Source organism: Thermobia domestica, chromosome 9 (genome assembly GCF_964235325.1).
Source record: "Thermobia domestica chromosome 9, izTheDome1.hap1.1, whole genome shotgun sequence".
NCBI lineage: Eukaryota > Metazoa > Arthropoda > Insecta > Zygentoma > Lepismatidae > Thermobia > Thermobia domestica.
In genome coordinates, this window is record NC_137462.1 from 44,302,634 (window position 1) to 44,328,795 (window position 26,162).

The 26,162-nt window shown below is 33.7% G+C and overlaps 1 protein-coding gene across 4 annotated transcripts in view; it reads right to left on the bottom strand.

Annotated features, from left to right (window-relative positions):
• The window catches only part of LOC145694626 (cytochrome P450 6k1-like), a 49,338-nt gene that overhangs the window by 11,738 nt on the left and 11,438 nt on the right, over positions 1-26,162 (bottom strand). For all 4 annotated transcript variants that reach the window (XM_081771030.1, XM_081771032.1, XM_081771028.1 and 1 more), the window contains exon 3: positions 10,512-10,733. In XM_081771030.1, the coding sequence (XP_081627156.1) occupies positions 10,512-10,733 (222 nt within the window). The remainder of the gene's footprint in view (positions 1-10,511; positions 10,734-26,162) is intronic.

The window sequence follows — 26,162 nt, forward strand, 5'->3', positions numbered from 1 at the left end:
GTCCTCGTAAACTGAATATTACACAGAAAAGAATAAAGAATAAAGACTGACTCATTCTGTCGGATCTGCTTTGTTACCCTCTTTATGCTTCAAATGAATAATAACAATATGCATGTATTACAATTATATCAAAGCTTCAGCATGAGTCCTCATAAACTGAATATTACACAGAAAAGAATAAAGAATAAAGACTGACTCATTCTCTCGGATCTGCTTTGTTACCCTCTTTATGCTTCAAATAGAATGATAACAATATGCATGTATTGCAATTATATCACAGCTTCAGCATGAGTCCTCGTAAACTGAATATTACAAAGAAAAGAATAAAGAATAAAGACTGACTCATTCTGTCGGATCTGCTTTGTTACCCTCTTTATGCTTCAAATGAATAATAACAATATGCATGTATTACAATTATATCAAAGCTTCAGCATGAGTCCTCATAAACTGAATATTACACAGAAAAGAATAAAGAATAAAGGCTGACTCATTCTCTCGGATCTGCTTTGTTACCCTCTTTATGCTTCAAATAGAATAATAACAATATGCATGTATTGCAGTTATATCACAGCTTCAGCATGAGTCCTCATAAACTGAATATTACACAGAAAAGAATAAAGAATAAAGACTGACTCATTCTGTCGGATCTGCTTTGTTACCCTCTTTATGCTTCAAATAGAATAATAACAATATGCATGTATTGCAGTTATATCACAGCTTCAGCATGAGTCCTCATAAACTGAATATTACACAGAAAAGAATAAAGAATAAAGACTGACTCATTCTGTCGGATCTGCTTTGTTACCCTCTTTATGCTTCAAATGAATAATAACAATATGCATGTATTACAATTATATCAAAGCTTCAGCATGAGTCCTCATAAACTGAATATTACACAGAAAAGAATAAAGAATAAAGACTGACTCATTCTGTCGGATCTGCTTTGTTACCCTCTTTATGCTTCAAATAGAATAATAACAATATGCATGTATTGCAATTATATCACAGCTTCAGCATGAGTCCTCGTAAACTGAATATTACAAAGAAAAGAATAAAGAATAAAGACTGACTCATTCTGTCGGATCTGCTTTGTTACCCTCTTTATGCTTCAAATGAATAATAACAATATGCATGTATTACAATTATATCAAAGCTTCAGCATGAGTCCTCATAAACTGAATATTACACAGAAAAGAATAAAGAATAAAGACTGACTCATTCTGTCGGATCTGCTTTGTTACCCTCTTTATGCTTCTAATAGAATGATAACAATATGCATGTATTGCAATTATATCACAGCTTCAGCATGAGTCCTCGTAAACTGAATATTACAAAGAAAAGAATAAAGAATAAAGACTGACTCATTCTGTCGGATCTGCTTTGTTACCCTCTTTATGCTTCAAATGAATAATAACAATATGCATGTATTACAATTATATCAAAGCTTCAGCATGAGTCCTCATAAACTGAATATTACACAGAAAAGAATAAAGAATAAAGGCTGACTCATTCTCTCGGATCTGCTTTGTTACCCTCTTTATGCTTCAAATAGAATAATAACAATATGCATGTATTGCAGTTATATCACAGCTTCAGCATGAGTCCTCATAAACTGAATATTACACAGAAAAGAATAAAGAATAAAGACTGACTCATTCTGTCGGATCTGCTTTGTTACCCTCTTTATGCTTCAAATAGAATAATAACAATATGCATGTATTGCAGTTATATCACAGCTTCAGCATGAGTCCTCATAAACTGAATATTACACAGAAAAGAATAAAGAATAAAGACTGACTCATTCTGTCGGATCTGCTTTGTTACCCTCTTTATGCTTCAAATGAATAATAACAATATGCATGTATTACAATTATATCAAAGCTTCAGCATGAGTCCTCATAAACTGAATATTACACAGAAAAGAATAAAGAATAAAGACTGACTCATTCTGTCGGATCTGCTTTGTTACCCTCTTTATGCTTCAAATAGAATAATAACAATATGCATGTATTGCAATTATATCACAGCTTCAGCATGAGTCCTCGTAAACTGAATATTACAAAGAAAAGAATAAAGAATAAAGACTGACTCATTCTGTCGGATCTGCTTTGTTACCCTCTTTATGCTTCAAATGAATAATAACAATATGCATGTATTACAATTATATCAAAGCTTCAGCATGAGTCCTCATAAACTGAATATTACACAGAAAAGAATAAAGAATAAAGACTGACTCATTCTGTCGGATCTGCTTTGTTACCCTCTTTATGCTTCAAATAGAATGATAACAATATGCATGTATTGCAATTATATCACAGCTTCAGCATGAGTCCTCGTAAACTGAATATTACAAAGAAAAGAATAAAGAATAAAGACTGACTCATTCTGTCGGATCTGCTTTGTTACCCTCTTTATGCTTCAAATGAATAATAACAATATGCATGTATTACAATTATATCAAAGCTTCAGCATGAGTCCTCATAAACTGAATATTACACAGAAAAGAATAAAGAATAAAGGCTGACTCATTCTCTCGGATCTGCTTTGTTACCCTCTTTATGCTTCAAATAGAATAATAACAATATGCATGTATTGCAGTTATATCACAGCTTCAGCATGAGTCCTCATAAACTGAATATTACACAGAAAAGAATAAAGAATAAAGACTGACTCATTCTGTCGGATCTGCTTTGTTACCCTCTTTATGCTTCAAATAGAATAATAACAATATGCATGTATTGCAGTTATATCACAGCTTCAGCATGAGTCCTCATAAACTGAATATTACACAGAAAAGAATAAAGAATAAAGACTGACTCATTCTGTCGGATCTGCTTTGTTACCCTCTTTATGCTTCAAATAGAATAATAACAATATGCATGTATTACAATTATATCACAGCTTCAGCATGAGTCCTCATAAACTGAATATTACACAGAAAAGAATAAAGAATAAAGACTGACTCATTCTGTCGGATCTGCTTTGTTACCCTCTTTATGCTTCAAATAGAATAATAACAATATGCATGTATTGCAGTTATATCACAGCTTCAGCATGAGTCCTCATAAACTGAATATTACACAGAAAAGAATAAAGAATAAAGACTGACTCATTCTGTCGGATCTGCTTTGTTACCCTCTTTATGCTTCAAATGAATAATAACAATATGCATGTATTACAATTATATCAAAGCTTCAGCATGAGTCCTCATAAACTGAATATTACACAGAAAAGAATAAAGAATAAAGACTGACTCATTCTGTCGGATCTGCTTTGTTACCCTCTTTATGCTTCAAATAGAATAATAACAATATGCATGTATTGCAATTATATCACAGCTTCAGCATGAGTCCTCGTAAACTGAATATTACAAAGAAAAGAATAAAGAATAAAGACTGACTCATTCTGTCGGATCTGCTTTGTTACCCTCTTTATGCTTCAAATGAATAATAACAATATGCATGTATTACAATTATATCAAAGCTTCAGCATGAGTCCTCATAAACTGAATATTACACAGAAAAGAATAAAGAATAAAGACTGACTCATTCTGTCGGATCTGCTTTGTTACCCTCTTTATGCTTCAAATAGAATGATAACAATATGCATGTATTGCAATTATATCACAGCTTCAGCATGAGTCCTCGTAAACTGAATATTACAAAGAAAAGAATAAAGAATAAAGACTGACTCATTCTGTCGGATCTGCTTTGTTACCCTCTTTATGCTTCAAATGAATAATAACAATATGCATGTATTACAATTATATCAAAGCTTCAGCATGAGTCCTCATAAACTGAATATTACACAGAAAAGAATAAAGAATAAAGGCTGACTCATTCTCTCGGATCTGCTTTGTTACCCTCTTTATGCTTCAAATAGAATAATAACAATATGCATGTATTGCAGTTATATCACAGCTTCAGCATGAGTCCTCATAAACTGAATATTACACAGAAAAGAATAAAGAATAAAGACTGACTCATTCTGTCGGATCTGCTTTGTTACCCTCTTTATGCTTCAAATAGAATAATAACAATATGCATGTATTGCAGTTATATCACAGCTTCAGCATGAGTCCTCATAAACTGAATATTACACAGAAAAGAATAAAGAATAAAGACTGACTCATTCTGTCGGATCTGCTTTGTTACCCTCTTTATGCTTCAAATAGAATAATAACAATATGCATGTATTACAATTATATCACAGCTTCAGCATGAGTCCTCATAAACTGAATATTACACAGAAAAGAATAAAGAATAAAGACTGACTCATTCTGTCGGATCTGCTTTGTTACCCTCTTTATGCTTCAAATAGAATAATAACAATATGCATGTATTGCAGTTATATCACAGCTTCAGCATGAGTCCTCATAAACTGAATATTACACAGAAAAGAATAAAGAATAAAGACTGACTCATTCTGTCGGATCTGCTTTGTTACCCTCTTTATGCTTCAAATAGAATAATAACAATATGCATGTATTACAATTATATCACAGCTTCAGCATGAGTCCTCATAAACTGAATATTACACAGAAAAGAATAAAGAATAAAGACTGACTCATTCTGTCGGATCTGCTTTGTTACCCTCTTTATGCTTCAAATAGAATGATAACAATATGCATGTATTGCAATTATATCACAGCTTCAGCATGAGTCCTCGTAAACTGAATATTACAAAGAAAAGAATAAAGAATAAAGACTGACTCATTCTGTCGGATCTGCTTTGTTACCCTCTTTATGCTTCAAATGAATAATAACAATATGCATGTATTACAATTATATCAAAGCTTCAGCATGAGTCCTCATAAACTGAATATTACACAGAAAAGAATAAAGAATAAAGGCTGACTCATTCTCTCGGATCTGCTTTGTTACCCTCTTTATGCTTCAAATAGAATAATAACAATATGCATGTATTGCAGTTATATCACAGCTTCAGCATGAGTCCTCATAAACTGAATATTACACAGAAAAGAATAAAGAATAAAGACTGACTCATTCTGTCGGATCTGCTTTGTTACCCTCTTTATGCTTCAAATAGAATAATAACAATATGCATGTATTGCAGTTATATCACAGCTTCAGCATGAGTCCTCATAAACTGAATATTACACAGAAAAGAATAAAGAATAAAGACTGACTCATTCTGTCGGATCTGCTTTGTTACCCTCTTTATGCTTCAAATAGAATAATAACAATATGCATGTATTACAATTATATCACAGCTTCAGCATGAGTCCTCATAAACTGAATATTACACAGAAAAGAATAAAGAATAAAGACTGACTCATTCTGTCGGATCTGCTTTGTTACCCTCTTTATGCTTCAAATAGAATAATAACAATATGCATGTATTGCAGTTATATCACAGCTTCAGCATGAGTCCTCATAAACTGAATATTACACAGAAAAGAATAAAGAATAAAGACTGACTCATTCTGTCGGATCTGCTTTGTTACCCTCTTTATGCTTCAAATGAATAATAACAATATGCATGTATTACAATTATATCAAAGCTTCAGCATGAGTCCTCATAAACTGAATATTACACAGAAAAGAATAAAGAATAAAGACTGACTCATTCTGTCGGATCTGCTTTGTTACCCTCTTTATGCTTCAAATAGAATAATAACAATATGCATGTATTGCAATTATATCACAGCTTCAGCATGAGTCCTCGTAAACTGAATATTACAAAGAAAAGAATAAAGAATAAAGACTGACTCATTCTGTCGGATCTGCTTTGTTACCCTCTTTATGCTTCAAATGAATAATAACAATATGCATGTATTACAATTATATCAAAGCTTCAGCATGAGTCCTCATAAACTGAATATTACACAGAAAAGAATAAAGAATAAAGACTGACTCATTCTGTCGGATCTGCTTTGTTACCCTCTTTATGCTTCAAATAGAATGATAACAATATGCATGTATTGCAATTATATCACAGCTTCAGCATGAGTCCTCGTAAACTGAATATTACAAAGAAAAGAATAAAGAATAAAGACTGACTCATTCTGTCGGATCTGCTTTGTTACCCTCTTTATGCTTCAAATGAATAATAACAATATGCATGTATTACAATTATATCAAAGCTTCAGCATGAGTCCTCATAAACTGAATATTACACAGAAAAGAATAAAGAATAAAGGCTGACTCATTCTCTCGGATCTGCTTTGTTACCCTCTTTATGCTTCAAATAGAATAATAACAATATGCATGTATTGCAGTTATATCACAGCTTCAGCATGAGTCCTCATAAACTGAATATTACACAGAAAAGAATAAAGAATAAAGACTGACTCATTCTGTCGGATCTGCTTTGTTACCCTCTTTATGCTTCAAATAGAATAATAACAATATGCATGTATTGCAGTTATATCACAGCTTCAGCATGAGTCCTCATAAACTGAATATTACACAGAAAAGAATAAAGAATAAAGACTGACTCATTCTGTCGGATCTGCTTTGTTACCCTCTTTATGCTTCAAATAGAATAATAACAATATGCATGTATTACAATTATATCACAGCTTCAGCATGAGTCCTCATAAACTGAATATTACACAGAAAAGAATAAAGAATAAAGACTGACTCATTCTGTCGGATCTGCTTTGTTACCCTCTTTATGCTTCAAATAGAATAATAACAATATGCATGTATTGCAGTTATATCACAGCTTCAGCATGAGTCCTCATAAACTGAATATTACACAGAAAAGAATAAAGAATAAAGACTGACTCATTCTGTCGGATCTGCTTTGTTACCCTCTTTATGCTTCAAATAGAATAATAACATTATGCATGTATTACAATTATATCACAGCTTCAGCATGAGTCCTCATAAACTGAATATTACACAGACAAGAACAAAGAATAAAGACCGACACCATTCGTGGGAATTGCCACTAGAATAGCATGTAAGCCTTTCGTGCAAGTAGTCCCAGGTTCAGTTTCCGGTAGAAGAGAATTTGACTCATTGCAGTGGTCTGCATTCCAACTTACACAGTAGATTCAAGTTTCATGTAGCCTCAATGTTGAAAATGTAACCTAACTTTCAACAAACAAACAAACTAGTCGTGGATATCTACAATACTGAGCTCCTGAAGGTACCATTTTCACATTTTCAAATTGAATCGATCATTAGACAGTTAAAGAGGAATAAGTCTCATTAAATAGTGCATATTTCCTTTAGATAAGGACCGATAGAATGATATTGCACAGTCGCATGTTCTGTTAGCGCTAACTTTTCATCATTCCCCTTTCTTCTATAACTTAATATGCACCTTTGCTGTTACTTTATATATATTTTTGTTTTGTCCAATGCAGTAGCAATAATTACAAACGATGAACATGAAAGGTAAACCAATGTTTTATCTCTTTACAATACTCTTTCGACAATAACAAACTGAGTTAAAGATTTACATTGTGTCCCAGCAGCATGATGTTAATTTCAAATTAACATTTCTCGACCAATCATATATAATTATTAACAATATGTAACAGCATTTCACTGAATACTGTTGAAGAAATGTCCGAAGAACTGAGCCTGAGGTATTAAATACAAATTTCGTTTTGATTCATAAGCATGTGATTGCTCGGCGAAACACAATGGTATGTCACATTTTCTAAGTTCCAAATAAACGGGGAAAGAAGGTTCCCCAAAATTCCCAGTAATTCAATGAATGACACATTTCAAACAAGTTTCCTTTGAAATCTACAGGTGCATTTCCGAAATTAAACATCCTACATATTGTGCTGTGGTTCGATGCCAACCCATTTCACCCAATAACTAAATTTCACCTGAAGGGGCGCATATCATTATGTTCGCCCGAGCCGCTCATCTGTCGTCTCCTTCTCCTTTTGATTTGTAAATGGCCATCTCGGTTTGCTCTCGTTTCGATTTGCAGATACTGGTTTCGATTTCTACACAAGACTGTTTTAAGGCATGAACCCAATAATCACTTACAGGGAACTCCACGATAAAGTTCCTAAATATGGGTCGACCCTTTTTGGGGATAAATACTTCACGATAGGCCTATGGATACTCATTTATCTTGCAGTGGCTTAAGAGTCGAGGAACCAAACAGATTTATATATTTAAAAAATCTTACAAGTTAAATTATAAAGTTAAACTTCTAAACATTGCATCATAAGTTTTATTGTGATTAATATTTTTGTAACTCCCGAATCGTTTGGCACATGTATGTCTAATCTAAAACAAGTTGCTATACCGTTCATATTTCGTTATTTTTCTTTCTTATTAGTATCCAGAAAAGTACCATTCACAGTTTTTTTCTGGATTGACTATGAAAATGTTACAAATTTCGTCGTCATTTCGTCATAAGTTTAAACTTTTATCTATGTCATTAAAAGAAACCTTATCGTTAAAAACGAATAACTAATATGAGTGGACAAAGGTTTCCTAATGAACATAATAAGAAATCAGTCACTTAATTAAGACTCCCTTCTCCGGCATCGCGGGGCCTTTATTACAGCTACTGTTCGAAACAAAACAGTTCACTTACTTTTCATTTTCATTATGTTTCCGTAAAGTATTTTTTTTCCAACTCTGGAAAATATAAAAATTCTCTTGAAAAAATTAAAGTTTAATTTGAAACTTTATAACACAATAATTGTGTAACTAAATTATAGCTTATCTTCGGTAGTAGCCTATATTTCCTACATCACTCATCCTTGCTGCGTGTGATCACAGTTTAAATACCCCGTCTAAGATTCAAATTCCTTTTGGAAGTTTAGACTTTGTGTACTCGTTATTCAAACTTTAACTTATAGATATTATATACAAAACGCATCTTGGAAATAAACCAGGCTTTGTCCATAAGAGCTGTAGAAAAGTCGGGGACGACAGCAGATCTCTTCAGAACCTGTTAATTTATTAAACAGTCCAAAAAATGCTACACCCTGCGCAACTTAAATTTAAATAGCTCCGTCATCTTTTAAAATCTACTAAAGATATTGGTAACGATAGAAAGCTAAGATTATGCTTCTTTAATTAGTTTGGGCTGCGTTTTCATATTTTTAATAACTTCATAGTTATTTGTCATGAAATAAAAACAGAGAAACGAGAAAAACTAATTTTTGGCCCAAATAATCGTTATTTTTAAATATCGCGGCAACATGTAAACCAAGAATCTTATAAAATAGAGGATCTGCCCTTACAACAAGATCTTGAAGCCATACGTCACAGTTTCCTCGCCCCTACTCTGCCCACTCCACCCAATAGGATCACAATGTTTTGAGCCAACAACCATGGAGGAAACGAAAGTAGCCAATCAGACGATGGCATAAATGAGAGTTGCCAATAAGACGTGCCGATTCTCGGTTGTTTTTTGGCTTCATTGATTTAATAGGATGAAGATATATATGGGCAGATCCTCTATTTTATAAGATCCTTGATGTAAACAATATATCCAGTTTTCTTCTACTATCAATTATATTTAATTTGGTACTAAAACGAAGTTTCTAACTTGTTTCTGTGAGAAGATATTTCAGTTCAAATATAATTTGGTACTTGCGCGCGGGCACCATTTTGAATATTGAATTTCACAATGAAGGCCCCGGTTGCGGAAATGTTACCTTCGATTTTTTTTTTCATTAATTGATCACCCTCTAACAGGTTCTGAAGAGATCTGCTGTCATCCCCGACTTTTCTACAGCTCTTATGGACAGAGATTAGACTAAAAAGCTATTAGGATGACTAGAAAGGGAGTAAAATATTTTGAATTTAATGTTGAATTATTGAGTATTACTTTTAAAAAAATTCCCAGTATTACTGGATGATTAAGTGTGCCATTTGTCCTTCTTGTTCTCCGTATGTACTGTACTTCTATGACTGCCGCTATCCTTGGGCAATCGTCCTACTACCGTATGAGTAAGAGTGTCATTTGCCCTTCTTGTTACCCGTGCATACGCCCAGGCCGGTAGCGCCAAAAATGTAGGGGGGATTGTAGAAGTTAGGGGGGCCGATTGAACCATATGGTTCATCACCATGTTATAGTTCATTTGCAAGCCTACCGTGAAAATTTTAGAGGGGGCCAGCAAAAGTTTAGGGGAGGCCCGGCCCTCCTAACCCCCGTGGATACGGGTCTGCGTACGCCTATGACTGCCGCAATCTTGGGCAACCGTTCCACTAGCTTACATACAACTTGGTAATTAAACGAATTTCTAGCATGTATAATTTAAACATTTTTTATTAATATTCGGAACGAGAGCTAGACTTGCCTGTTTTGAATTACAATATCTCTGTTAGTTTCTTCTCGAGTAAATTTTGACTTTTCGAATCTTGGTCTCGTCTCGAATTACAAACTTCCATCCTGATCTCTGTACAAGTCCTACTAAAAGATTACACTATCGTGTCTAACACGATTTGAGTGGCTATCGGTAGGTTCCTGGTACGTACTATAAATAAACGTGGCATTTTTACCTTACCTTCTAAACTTATCTAATGCAAAAAAAAAAAAAGTATCATTAAGATTACCTGAAACAACTCTGTCCAGATACTCCATTGTTTGGATTCCTTCATATGTTATTTTCCCTCCAAATTTCTCAGTTACGTCATCAATCTCTTGTCTCAACCTCTGTTGAATATCCTGTTGCAAAGCCAACTCATATAAACCAAAGCTTATTACAGTGGAACTTGTATCAAATCCAGCACCGAAGAACATTACCATCTGAGCTGCTATATCATCAAGAGTGAATTCTGAAAAATAACAATGATCGTAGTGTATTAATGTTTAACGTCTATAGTGCTTTAGATTCTCGATAGTAACTAGTGTGGTTACAATGTCACGTTATGGGGCGTTTACACTTGGTCGATTTAGTCGCACGACTAAATCGACTCGCTGCATTTGCCACTAAATCGAAGCAACTAGGCCGAATTAGATCGATTGATGTGTTCAATTATTTCAACCGCAGAAAATAGAACGTCTTTCAATTCAGTTGCCAGTTGATTAGTCGCCTTCGATCAACAAGCGATTAAGTTGAAGTCCCGTTTACACGGTCGATTAAGTTGAAAGTGACGTCAATTCAACTGAATCGAACGCAAATCGACTAAGTGTAAACGCCCCGTTAAGGTGCATCCTGATTTCGTAGATCCTTGGAGCTAAAAACGAGAAATTAATGCTAAAGCAATCAATCACCATAGTGTGATCAATCCGGACATACAGGGTGGCCCAAAAGTATGTATATACCCCTGCATTGATCAAGTATAACATTCTAGTTTGAGTTTATTTGCTTCGGGTCTTCCGAGCTTAAGATGTAAGTAAAAACATTAAGAACAAACAATAAAGAAACTAAGTCTACCTGATGGATAACAGTGAGAAATGTTATAAAATGCAATAACTTGATCAGTACGGTACTGTATACCTACTTTTGGGCCACTCTGTATTGCAAGATTAAATTATTATCTGTAGACAAAAGCAATTCTTCTTCATTACAATGATGAGGGTTCTATTCTATGGGTTCTATGGGTTCTATGAATTGACCAGAAGGTCCATATTCTTTTCTACCGTGTAAAATATTCTTAGTAACCAAAACCAAATGAACATGCTCATATAAATAATGAAAATATTTCTGAATTACAATTGATGCTGTTGTACGTATACAAACATATCACACATGAATATATTGGAAATGTGCATTACTTTTAAGGGATTTGTTAATAACAATCCGCCTTTATTGTGAAGGAATTGTTAGAAATTGGTCATTGAAAATCTTGTTCATCGCTAGACACTATCTTTGTCCCTATCTTTTCCCTATCTTTGTGACAATAGGTGGATTCAACGTCTCAAGAACGACCCATCTTTAGAGGCTACTTACGAATTGACTTCTTTTTCTTGTATCATAACAATGGAAGCACTGATTAGTAGTAGAAAATGGATCGATCTGGCTCATATGAGGCCAACATAGAACGACCTAGGACAACTCACAAGCCCCTGGGAAAATGACCACCGTACACCGTGAGCCCACGGTCTTTTACGACCTCCATTTTAGGGGTGAATTTATTCCCTTTTATGAGCACTTTTTAGGGGGTGTATTCGTTCCCTTTTATGAGCACTTTTTAAGGGGTGAACTCGTTCCCTTTTATGAGCATATTTTCCAACCCCTACGAACACATAGCAGAACATCAGACTACGTAACACATAGCAGAACAGATAACACATAAGACTCGTTCCCTTTTATGAACACTTTTTCAGGGGTGAACTCGTTCTCTTTTATGACCACATTTTAAGGGGTGATCTCGTTCCCTTTTATGAGCATATTTTCCAACCCCTATTTTAACATAGCAGAAATTACACTGAGATTATGAACACACAGAAGAGAAGATAACACATAGCACTATTTTAACATAGCAGATAACATATAAGATTACGAACACATAACATAGCAAGGGTGTACTCGTTCCATTTTATGAGCATATTTTCCAACCCCTATTCTGAACATAGCAGATAACACATAGAAGAGCAGATAACACATAGCACTATTTTAACATAGCAGATAACATATAAGATTACGAACACATAACATAGCAAGGGTGTACTCGTTCCATTTTATGAGCATATTTTCCAACCCCTATTCTGAACATAGCAGATAACACATAGAAGAGCAGATAACACATAGCACTATTTTAACATAGTAGGTAACATAAGATTACGAACACATATAAGAGCAGAAGACTACATAACATAGCAGGCCTCCATTTTAGGGGTGAACTCGTTCTCTTTTATGAGCATATTTTTCAACCCCTATTTTAACATAACAGAAATGACATAAGAATACGTAACATAGCAGATAACTCATTCCAACCCTTTCAACCCTTATTTTAACATAGCAGAAATTACACTGAGACTATGAACACACAGCAGAGCATAAGACTACGTAACATAACAACCTCCATTTTAGGGGTGGACTCGTTCTCTTTTATGAGCATATTTTCCAACCCCTACGAACACACAGCAGAGGTGTATTCGTTTTTAACCCCTTAGCATAAGACTATGTAACATAGCAGTTACGAACACATAGTAGAGCAGATAATAAACACAACAACCTCCATTTTAGGGGTGAATTTATTCCCTTTTATGAGCATATTTTCCAACCCCTATTTCAACATGACAGAGACTACGAAACATAGCGGACATAGCACAGGGGGTGTATTCATTTTCTCCACCCCTAATTGAACATAGCAGAAATTACACTGAGACTACGTAACACACAACAACCTCCATTTTAGGGGTGGACTCGTTCTTCAACCCCTATTTTACCATAGCAGAAATTACATAAATTTTTTTCAACCCCTATTTTAAGACAATGAATACCTATGTAACATAGTGATTCGATACGCTCTTTGAACCGATTTGGATGAAACTCGGCATATGGGGGTTTTCGGACATGCTGATTACGAATATCATACTTATTTTTACCTGTGTCTTATAGTTTATGTGGGATACGCCCTTTGTATGACACTTAAAAACCCAATAACTCGAAAACGAAACAACATATCGAGGTGCTGTTTCCACATTTAGCAATTGGTCATCAGGTACTACATGTCCCTGGCCATCGAGGTCAAAGGTCAACATACTTAAAACCTAATAACTCGAAAACGGAGCCAAATATTGAGGTGCTGTTTCCACATCGACCACCAACTACTACAAGTTCCAAAATAATGACCATCGAGGTCAAAGGTCAAAGTACTTAAAACCTAATAACTCGAAAACGGAGCCAAATATTGAGGTGCTGTTTCCAAATCTAGTAAGAGGTCATCAACTAGTACAAGTTCCAAAATAATGACCATCGAGGTTAAAGGTCAACATACTTAAAACCTAATAACTCAAAACCAGAGCCACATATTGAGGTGCTGTTTCCACATTTAGTAATCGGTCACAAACTACTACAAGTTCCAAAATAATGATCATCGAGGTCAAAGGTCAAAGTACTTAAAATCTAATAACTCGAAAACGGAGCCAAATATTGAGGTGCTGTTTTCCAAATTTGGTAATTGGTCATCAACTAGTACAAGTTTCAAAAATAATGGTCATCGAGAATGGTCATCGAGGTCAAAGGTCAAAGTACTTAAAACCCAATAACTCGGAAACGGAGCCAAGTATTGAGGTGCTGTTTCCAAATCTGGTAATTGGTCATCAACTACTACAAGTTCCAAAATAATGACCATCGAGGTCAAAGGTCAAAACTCGAAAACGGATCCAAGTATTGAGGTGCTGTTTCCAAATCTGGTAATTGGTCATCAACTACTACAAGTTCCAAAAATAATGACCATCGAGGTCAAAGGTCAATCTCGTAAATGAAACCACATATTGAGATAACGTTTCCTCATTTAGTAAATTTGTGTGATCTTTTCAATTTTGTACAAAGATGAAAAAAAGTGAGGAAGGAATAAATTTGAGAACATAATTTTAACTAGCGCAGAATTTCTGTACCTTTTTGGGCTATTCAAAAGAAAGAAAAGATATGCCATATTAACTAGCTGAGAATTATTTAAGCAAAACGAAGAAAGCGAACATGGACCATTTTACTCAAATCTTTGTGGAGTATTTATATTTGTATGAGTCAGAAAAAAATGAAGAAGGTCCGTTTTGACTAGTTCAATATTTCTGTACAATTTTGTACTACCCAAATAATCACAAGAAAATCAAAGAAGGGTCATTTTAAGTAGATCAGCATTTTACACCTTTTTGTGCTATTCAAATAATAGAGGCAACAAATTTCAGTGGTCTATTTTATTTTTGTACCAATCAGAAGAAAAGCAAAGATATGCCATTCTCAGACTTTTATACCATTTTGTACTACTCCAATAAACGAAGGAATACCAACCAGAAAAAAAGAAGTGAAGATCAGGTGGATTATTTTCTTTTGTACCAACTGGAAAAGAGAAGAAGAGCTATTTTAACTAGCTCATTATGTACTGTTTAAACAAACGAAAATTGAGCATTATGTAACTTCTGAACTACTGAAATGTTCTATTTTTGTATCAATTAGAAAAAACCGAAGAAGGGTCATTTTAACAAGTTCATAATTTCTGTAACGAAAGAATAATTTCGATGTTCTACTTTTTATACCAACGAGAAAAAATGAACTAGCTGAATATACGAAATAATATATTTAAGTGACCTATTCAATTTTGTACTACTCAAATAAACAATGGAGTAATTAGTTTTGCACCATTTTGAAGTATTCAAATAAACAAAGGAATTATAACTTGTGTGAACTCTAAAATTAATTAAACGAAGTAATGCATTTGAAAAACCGAAGTTGAGTATTTTATACCATTTTGTATTATTTCAACAAACAAAGGAATAAGCAAAAACAAAAGATCATTTTATATCATTTTAAACTAGTCTAATAAACGAAGGCATAAATATGAGTGAGCTATTTAATTTTGTAGCTGAGTATTTTAACGAAAGAACAAAATTGTACTAACCAGAAAAAACCGAAGAAGGCCCATTTTAACTAACTGAGAATTTCTGTACCTTTTTGTAAATTTGAGTGGCCTGTTTTTTGTACTAACCAGAAAAATCGAAGGAGGTCCAATTTAGCTAACTCAGAATTTTATACCATTTTGTACTACTCAAATAAACGAAAGAAAAAACGAAAAAGACCAATTTAACTAGTAGCTCAGAATTTATACACGTTTTGTTTAGGTGTCCTACTTTTTGTACCAGCGTGAAATGCCTTTTTAACCAGCTCAGTAGTATTCAAATAAACAAAAAAACCGAAGAAGGATCATTTTAACTAGCTCAGAATTTCTGTACTTTTGTGCCATTCAAACAAATGAAAAAACTAAATTTGAATGGAGTATTATTTTTTGTGCCAAGCAGAAAAAGGAAAGAATTTGTACTGACCAGAAAAGGCGAAGAAGGATCATTTTATACCTTTATGTGCTATTTAAATAAACGAAGGAATAAATTTGAGTGATCTATTCAATTTTATACCAATCAGAAGAAAAGCAAAGAAGAGCCATTTTAACTAGCTGAGTATTTTTGTGATACACAAATCAACAAATGAATAAATTTGAGTGACCTATTCAATTTGGTATCAATAAGAAATACCATTTTAAATAACTCAGCATCTTATACCTTTTTGTGCTATTTAAATAAACGAAGAAAGCGAAGGAGGTTCAATTTAGCTAACTCAGAATTTTATACCATTTTGTACTAATCAAATAAACGAAGGAATAAATTTTTATGACCTATTCAGTTTTGAAAACAAGCAGGAAAAGAAAAGAATTAACATTTTGTACTAATCAAATAACCATATTAACTAACTCAAAGAAACGAAAGAATAAATTTTGAGTGGCTTAAGCAAAGAAGGTCAATTTGTACCTTTTGTGCTATTAAAACTGAGTGATCTATTCAATTTTATATCAAGTAGAAAAAATTTTGTTTGCAATTTAAAAAAACGGAGAAGGTCTATTTTATGTACATTTTGTACTACTCAAATTCTACTTTCTGTACCAACCAGAGAAAAACAAAGAAATACCATATTCTGCTACTCAAACAAACGACGGAATAAGCTCAGAATTTCTATACCTTTTTGTGTTATTCAAATAAACGAAGGAATAAATTTGTGTGACCTATTCACTTTTATACCAACCATGAAGGTCCATTATACCATTTTGTATTACTCTATTTCATTTTTGTAACAATCAGAAGAAAACAGCTCAGAATTTTATACCTTTGTGGTGTTACATTTTGTATATTTTTGTGTCATCCAGAGAACAATTTTAATTGACTCTCCCGTCAATAAGAAATTCTCATAAAATATTGAACGTGAGATTTAACAAACCAGAGTTGAGTCATAATTGTGTAGAACAGACTACATAGCAATTTGCGTACTAAAGAAAAAAAGAAGAAAGAGCATACTTGACCATTTTGAATCAGCAGAAGAAGAGATTATATCAAAGTAAGAGAAGTTTTCAAAGTTCCATGTTTCATACCATCTATAAAGAGTGCTGCAGATATTTAAACAACGTTACGAATGCGTTACCTAACATTTGTATTGCTAGTATAATGAGAGTCCTAAGGTACTGCGTATTGCTCAACGATCCAATTATTTTTTAAAACTTTTTACTCGTCTAAGGTAAATTATATGAAACTTCAAATATATATTTTTGCATTTATGTATTTTATTATAATGGAATATAAGTTTATGGTGTATATTTGGAAAATAATAGAACATACATCATAATGTTTTATATTGCTTGAAACATTTAAACACGGAGAATGCATAGAATGCTTTTATTTTAGGTATATAAATAGATGCATCACACTTGATTTGTTTTGCTGAAGAGCATGCAGAATGTTTATGTTTTAACTAGAGAAAAAGAAATTCAACGTGAAAACGAAAAACCTATACTGTTAATTCACCCGTCTGACCCCGATTTGCCAGATGAATTACGTGATAAAGTGAGAATCATATATCCAACACAAGAAATAGAAGAAGTGTATTATTTTAGACGCTAAATATAATGATGAAATACTCCCGGAAAGTGATGATGACAGTGTTTCAAATATTACCTGTTTTGAACTGGAAGCTAATGAGTGCGAGTGTACTAGTGAAAGTATTAGTCATACATGTGTTATACAATTATTTAATGAGTATACACCAAATTCAGTATTATTATGTGAAGCATGTTCTAAACATAATGAGAATGAAAAAGATCACAACTGTTTGCTGCAGTATGATTACGAATTATTGCAAAAGGTGTGGACGATCTTAATTAAATGTGAAATGAGAGAGAAAATCTATAAACTTTATATAAAGAAGCATTTTAAAGGTTGTAATATTAAGAACACTTATACTTTGGAGAAAAAATTTAATCTGGTATATGAATACATTACAGAGTGTGATTATTATATCAACAAAATAGTAGAAATGTTTTTAGAGAAAGATAAACAATTATTTAATTCTGTAAATGAACACTGAGCCCACTGTATCATATGCATTTGATTGTGTAAGAATAGAAGAACTTGAACTGTTAACTGGATCAATTTGTAGTACTGTAATATTACAAACATTGGACTCTGGCAACTGAATTGTCAGTGAGAGTCAATTTAAATTGTTCTCTGGATGACACAAAGGTATAAAATTCTGAGCTGTTTTCTTCTGATTGTTACAAAAATGAAATAGAGTAATACAAAATGGTATAATGGACCTTCATGGTTGGTATAAAAGTGAATAGGTCACACAAATTTATTCCTTCGTTTATTTGAATAACACAAAAAGGTATAGAAATTCTGAGCTTATTCCGTCGTTTGTTTGAGTAGCAGAATATGGTATTTCTTTGTTTTTCTCTGGTTGGTACAGAAAGTAGAATTTGAGTAGTACAAAATGTACATAAAATAGACCTTCTCCGTTTTTTTAAATTGCAAACAAAATTTTTTCTACTTGATATAAAATTGAATAGATCACTCAGTTTTAATAGCACAAAAGGTACAAATTGACCTTCTTTGCTTAAGCCACTCAAAATTTATTCTTTCGTTTCTTTGAGTTAGTTAATATGGTTATTTGATTAGTACAAAATGTTAATTCTTTTCTTTTCCTGCTTGTTTTCAAAACTGAATAGGTCATAAAAATTTATTCCTTCGTTTATTTGATTAGTACAAAATGGTATAAAATTCTGAGTTAGCTAAATTGAACCTCCTTCGCTTTCTTCGTTTATTTAAATAGCACAAAAAGGTATAAGATGCTGAGTTATTTAAAATGGTATTTCTTATTGATACCAAATTGAATAGGTCACTCAAATTTATTCATTTGTTGATTTGTGTATCACAAAAATACTCAGCTAGTTAAAATGGCTCTTCTTTGCTTTTCTTCTGATTGGTATAAAATTGAATAGATCACTCAAATTTATTCCTTCGTTTATTTAAATAGCACATAAAGGTATAAAATGATCCTTCTTCGCCTTTTCTGGTCAGTACAAATTCTTTCCTTTTTCTGCTTGGCACAAAAAATAATACTCCATTCAAATTTAGTTTTTTCATTTGTTTGAATGGCACAAAAGTACAGAAATTCTGAGCTAGTTAAAATGATCCTTCTTCGGTTTTTTGTTTATTTGAATACTACTGAGCTGGTTAAAAGGGCATTTCACGCTGGTACAAAAAGTAGGACACCTAAACAAAACGTGTATAAATTCTGAGCTGCTAGTTAAATTGGTCTTTTTCGTTTTTTCTTTCGTTTATTTGAGTAGTACAAAATGGTATAAAATTCTGAGTTAGCTAAATTGGACCTCCTTCGATTTTTCTGGTTAGTACAAAAAACAGGCCACTCAAATTTACAAAAAGGTACAGAAATTCTCAGTTAGTTAAAATGGGCCTTCTTCGGTTTTTTCTGGTTAGTACAATTTTGTTCTTTCGTTAAAATACTCAGCTACAAAATTAAATAGCTCACTCATATTTATGCCTTCGTTTATTAGACTAGTTTAAAATGATATAAAATGATCTTTTGTTTTTGCTTATTCCTTTGTTTGTTGAAATAATACAAAATGGTATAAAATACTCAACTTCGGTTTTTCAAATGCATTACTTCGTTTAATTAATTTTAGAGTTCACACAAGTTATAATTCCTTTGTTTATTTGAATACTCCAAAATGGTGCAAAACTAATTACTCCATTGTTTATTTGAGTAGTACAAAATTGAATAGGTCACTTAAATATATTATTTCGTATATTCAGCTAGTTCATTTTTTCTCGTTGGTATAAAAAGTAGAACATCGAAATTCTTCTTTCGTTACAGAAATTATGAACTTGTTAAAATGACCCTTCTTCGGTTTTTTCTAATTGATACAAAAATAGAACATTTCAGTAGTTCAGAAGTTACATAATGCTCAATTTTCGTTTGTTTAAACAGTACATAATGAGCTAGTTAAAATAGCTCTTCTTCTCTTTTCCAGTTGGTACAAAAGAAAATAATCCACCTGATCTTCACTTCTTTTTTTCTGGTTGGTATTCCTTCGTTTATTGGAGTAGTACAAAATGGTATAAAAGTCTGAGAATGGCATATCTTTGCTTTTCTTCTGATTGGTACAAAAATAAAATAGACCACTGAAATTTGTTGCCTCTATTATTTGAATAGCACAAAAAGGTGTAAAATGCTGATCTACTTAAAATGACCCTTCTTTGATTTTCTTGTGATTATTTGGGTAGTACAAAATTGTACAGAAATATTGAACTAGTCAAAACGGACCTTCTTCATTTTTTTCTGACTCATACAAATATAAATACTCCACAAAGATTTGAGTAAAATGGTCCATGTTCGCTTTCTTCGTTTTGCTTAAATAATTCTCAGCTAGTTAATATGGCATATCTTTTCTTTCTTTTGAATAGCCCAAAAAGGTACAGAAATTCTGCGCTAGTTAAAATTATGTTCTCAAATTTATTCCTTCTTCACTTTTTTTCATCTTTGTACAAAATTGAAAAGATCACACAAATTTACTAAATGAGGAAACGTTATCTCAATATGTGGTTTCATTTACGAGATTGACCTTTGACCTCGATGGTCATTATTTTTGGAACTTGTAGTAGTTGATGACCAATTACCAGATTTGGAAACAGCACCTCAATACTTGGATCCGTTTTCGAGTTTTGACCTTTGACCTCGATGGTCATTATTTTGGAACTTGTAGTAGTTGATGACCAATTACCAGATTTGGAAACAGCACCTCAATACTTGGCTCCGTTTCCGAGTTATTGGGTTTTAAGTACTTTGACCTTTGACCTCGATGACCATTCTCGATGACCATTATTTTTGAAACTTGTACTAGTTGATGACCAATTACCAAATTTGGAAAACAGCACCTCAATATTTGGCTCCGTTTTCGAGTTATTAGATTTTAAGTACTTTGACCTTTGACCTCGATGATCATTATTTTGGAACTTGTAGTAGTTTGTGACCGATTACTAAATGTGGAAACAGCACCTCAATATGTGGCTCTGGTTTTGAGTTATTAGGTTTTAAGTATGTTGACCTTTAACCTCGATGGTCATTATTTTGGAACTTGTACTAGTTGATGACCTCTTACTAGATTTGGAAACAGCACCTCAATATTTGGCTCCGTTTTCGAGTTATTAGGTTTTAAGTACTTTGACCTTTGACCTCGATGGTCATTATTTTGGAACTTGTAGTAGTTGGTGGTCGATGTAGAAACAGCACCTCAATATTTGGCTCCGTTTTCGAGTTATTAGGTTTTAAGTATGTTGACCTTTGACCTCGATGGCCAGGGACATGTAGTACCTGATGACCAATTGCTAAATGTGGAAACAGCACCTCGATATGTTGTTTCGTTTTCGAGTTATTGGGTTTTTAAGTGTCATACAAAGGGCGTATCCCACATAAACTATAAGACACAGGTAAAAATAAGTATGATATTCGTAATCAGCATGTCCGAAAACCCCCATATGCCGAGTTTCATCCAAATCGGTTCAAAGAGCGTATCGAATCACTATGTTACATAGGTATTCATTGTCTTAAAATAGGGGTTGAAAAAAATTTATGTAATTTCTGCTATGGTAAAATAGGGGTTGAAGAACGAGTCCACCCCTAAAATGGAGGTTGTTGTGTGTTACGTAGTCTCAGTGTAATTTCTGCTATGTTCAATTAGGGGTGGAGAAAATGAATACACCCCCTGTGCTATGTCCGCTATGTTTCGTAGTCTCTGTCATGTTGAAATAGGGGTTGGAAAATATGCTCATAAAAGGGAATAAATTCACCCCTAAAATGGAGGTTGTTGTGTTTATTATCTGCTCTACTATGTGTTCGTAACTGCTATGTTACATAGTCTTATGCTAAGGGGTTAAAAACGAATACACCTCTGCTATGTGTTCCTAGGGGTTGGAAAATATGCTCATAAAAGAGAACGAGTCCACCCCTAAAATGGAGGTTGTTATGTTACGTAGTCTTATGCTCTGCTGTGTGTTCATAGTCTCAGTGTAATTTCTGCTATGTTAAAATAAGGGTTGAAAGGGTTGGAATGAGTTATCTGCTATGTTACGTATTCTTATGTCATTTCTGTTATGTTAAAATAGGGGTTGAAAAATATGCTCATAAAAGAGAACGAGTTCACCCCTAAAATGGAGGCCTGCTATGTTATGTAGTCTTCTGCTCTTATATGTGTTCGTAATCTTATGTTACCTACTATGTTAAAATAGTGCTATGTGTTATCTGCTCTTCTATGTGTTATCTGCTATGTTCAGAATAGGGGTTGGAAAATATGCTCATAAAATGGAACGAGTACACCCTTGCTATGTTATGTGTTCGTAATCTTATATGTTATCTGCTATGTTAAAATAGTGCTATGTGTTATCTGCTCTTCTATGTGTTATCTGCTATGTTCAGAATAGGGGTTGGAAAATATGCTCATAAAATGGAACGAGTACACCCTTGCTATGTTATGTGTTCGTAATCTTATATGTTATCTGCTATGTTAAAATAGTGCTATGTGTTATCTTCTCTTCTGTGTGTTCATAATCTCAGTGTAATTTCTGCTATGTTAAAATAGGGGTTGGAAAATATGCTCATAAAAGGGAACGAGATCACCCCTTAAAATGTGGTCATAAAAGAGAACGAGTTCACCCCTGAAAAAGTGTTCATAAAAGGGAACGAGTCTTATGTGTTATCTGTTCTGCTATGTGTTACGTAGTCTGATGTTCTGCTATGTGTTCGTACGGGTTGGAAAATATGCTCATAAAAGGGAACGAGTTCACCCCTTAAAAAGTGCTCATAAAAGGGAACGAATACACCCCCTAAAAAGTGCTCATAAAAGGGAATAAATTCACCCCTAAAATGGAGGTCGTAAAAGACCGTGGGCTCACGGTGTACGGTGGTCATTTTCCCAGGGGCTTGTGAGTTGTCCTAGGTTGTTCTATGTTGGCCTCATATGAGCCAGATCGATCCATTTTCTACTACTCTGGTTAGACAAATCATAAGTCATCTATCGTAATAGGTGGTAATCGAAAGGAACAATATCTGGCAATGCTGTACATTTGGTAGGTTATCAAGGTTAAGCGCTTCGAATGTTCCCTTGATCGCTTTCGCAACGTGAGCTGAGTGTTGTTATTTTGAGACATCACTTTGTCGTGTCTTTTCGCGAAATCTGGCTGTTTTTTGGTTCAATTTTCAGCTATATTGCATAATTGTTGATGGTAGTGTTCCCCAGTGATGGTTTCGTTTGGTTGTAGTAGCTCATAATACACTACAGCCAGATGATCCTACAAAATGCAGAGCATCAACTTGCCGCCATGAATGTACGGCTTTGTCATCGATGTTGATGGTTCACCTGACCTGCACCATAATTCATTGCGCTTCGAATTATCGTAGCGTATTCGTTTTTCATCTCCCGTCATGATACGAATTAATAAACATTTTCTTATGTCTCCTTGAAGCAAAACCTCAGAGGTCGTTTTGCGCCTTTCAACACCCCTCGGCTTTAACTCGTACGGCATCCAATGCCTATGCTTGAGAATCATGGCAATGGCGTTTAAAAGTCTGGAAATCATTGATCGATCAACATTCATTGTTGCTGCAAGTTCTTTGCGTCTGATTCGAATTATTCACCGAGTAAAGCTTTCAGTTCCTCGTCTTGAAATTTTTCTAGCTGATCTGAATGTTCCTTTCTTCCGTCGCAAAATATTTTTATAGTGTCGAAATAAGTACTTACATGTTGTAATTGATGGAGCATACTCACTATAAGCTTCTGACAGCATTCGTTGACTTTCAGCAGCACTTTTCTTTAAATGGAAGCAAAAAGCAAAGCTTCCTGCAAATTGAGGTTTGTAGCACCAAATTTTATATATTCAAAGCTAAAAAATATCTTTTACACTTCCGCAAAGTAATACATACTAACAACTAACGAAACGTGTTGATGCTTTGGTACGAAAGTTAGCAACATTATACCCCGATGCAATATAGAACTACAGTAGTTACGCCATCTTTTGGAAACCCTTAAAATTCATGCACACATCAAATATAACTTGTACGCTCCTGTTATTAATTTTAACTGTTGGTATCTTCTGTATAGACACTCTTATTACGATACAGGAAAATAACAATTATTATATTGTACGTATATAAATATGTTTAATATGATCAGTGGCGTATTTAGGGGGCTGGCTTCCGGGCTTAAGCCCCCCCCCGAAATCTTACTTAGTATAGTAAAGTAAATGAAATATCTTGCAGAATTTTCACATTTCCAAGCAAAGCCCCCCCCCGAAAGTTAGCAAAGCCCCTCCCGAAACAAAATCGTAAATACGCCACTGAATATGATGTACGTGTATTTGTGCAATAGACATAACATAAAACTTAAGTTTTTATGAACTGTTATGTGAGGTTCCAAAGCTCTTTCAAAACAAAGTATAAGATATAAATAATGTATGGATATTTCAGAAGTAATGTGGTATCTAGGGCTCTTTAAACAAGTTTATTTGAGAATATTAAATTTAGAAAAGAATTTGTATAATTTCCATAGTTCGGAATTAATGTACGCAACTGAAACAAAACAATTGATATACCTAGGTAGATTGCCCACTATGGCATCCTTTTTGACACCATATTATAGGTTTAGAGATGTCAAGAATATATAATTGTTCCAAATTTATTAGGATAATGTATGTATATCAATTAGAGCTAATACAACGCAAAAGAAAAGTTAGTACAGTGAAATCTCTGAATAACAGACACCAATGTGATATGAATTTTCGTCCCTTACTGAGAGGTGTTCGTTACAGAGAGATTACAGAAATTTAATTTCTCACAACGGTAATTGTATGCAGTAATATACAGTAAATACCTTATGTATGAGCGTACATATGTAAAATTCAATATGAAAATACTCTATTTAGTACATATTTGAATTACTGTGAGGGATGAAGGAGAAATTCATTTCTGTTAAATAATATTTTTGCTGGGTGATATATTAATATATTCGTATACTGCAAAAGGTAATGCGTATGGTTATTTCCTTAGGTACATGTCATCACCCTAAAAAAAGATCCATTAGCTAATATACCGCCTATACTAAGAGAAAAATATCTTAATAAGGCATGCTTTTTCCTTTACAATGGTAATAAAATTCATTAGCAAGTGTCCTCTTAGTTCTCTTAGTACGGTTGCGGAAGTAATGTGTGTGAGATTGTGTACTGACGTTGTATTTTCGTTGGCGGAATGGATAAAAAGGCAAGTTATTGGGAGTGCATATGTTTATTGACCCAGCCCCAATCACAAATAATATCCTCTTAGAGAAAATGAAAAAGCAAATGGGAAAACTCCAACCTAGACTTATTCCAATAACATAAGTAAAAGAAAATTGTTGCTTTTCCAAAAAAGTAAGAGAGGAAACATTGCTCGTTGAAAATGTTATTGTAAAACAAACAATGTTTGTTTTGTTATCTATGAAATTGTCGAGGAAGATGCAACGCCCAGAGGAAAAAGGACTAAATTTGTTAGGGAAGGGAGGATCTTTCGCATAAAATTCTTGGCCATACGACTGACCCTACATGAATGTTAGTGCTTATTGAAGGTTTTCTAGGATTTCCATCAAAAAACAGTTTATTGCAAGCAGCATAAAAGAAGAATTTAAAGTTCAGCTTAAAGCGGTTCTATTTGATGGTTCACCAGGTCTTGATTCATGATACATACACTTGTGGGGAAAGACTTTTTTGTCTACTGTAATATATCGCAAAACCGAGAATAATTCCTGTTCGTTATGAAGAGGTTATTGAAAAGTTTGGAAGGAAAAAAGACTGTTCGCTTCCATATCTGAGAGTGTCCGTAAAAGGGAGGGTTTTGTTCCGTAAGAGAACATACATTTTTGCCGGGACAAAATAATTTGTCCGTATTATAGAGGTGTTCGTTATTGAGAGGTGTCCATTAAGTCAGCTTTCACTGTATTAACGTTGCATCAGATACTAAGAGATAAGATACCATCAAAGATATGTCCTCCTACAAGATAATGTGAGGAAATCAAGGAACACATTGCTACATAAAAAAGGGAAGGAATTGTCCAAATTACAGCATACGATTGTAGAGAAAAATGATGAGGCCTCTATCCAGTAGTGGATTGATAATGGTTGATTATAATGAATCAATACAGTTCATATATAAATTGGCATATTTTACAAAACGA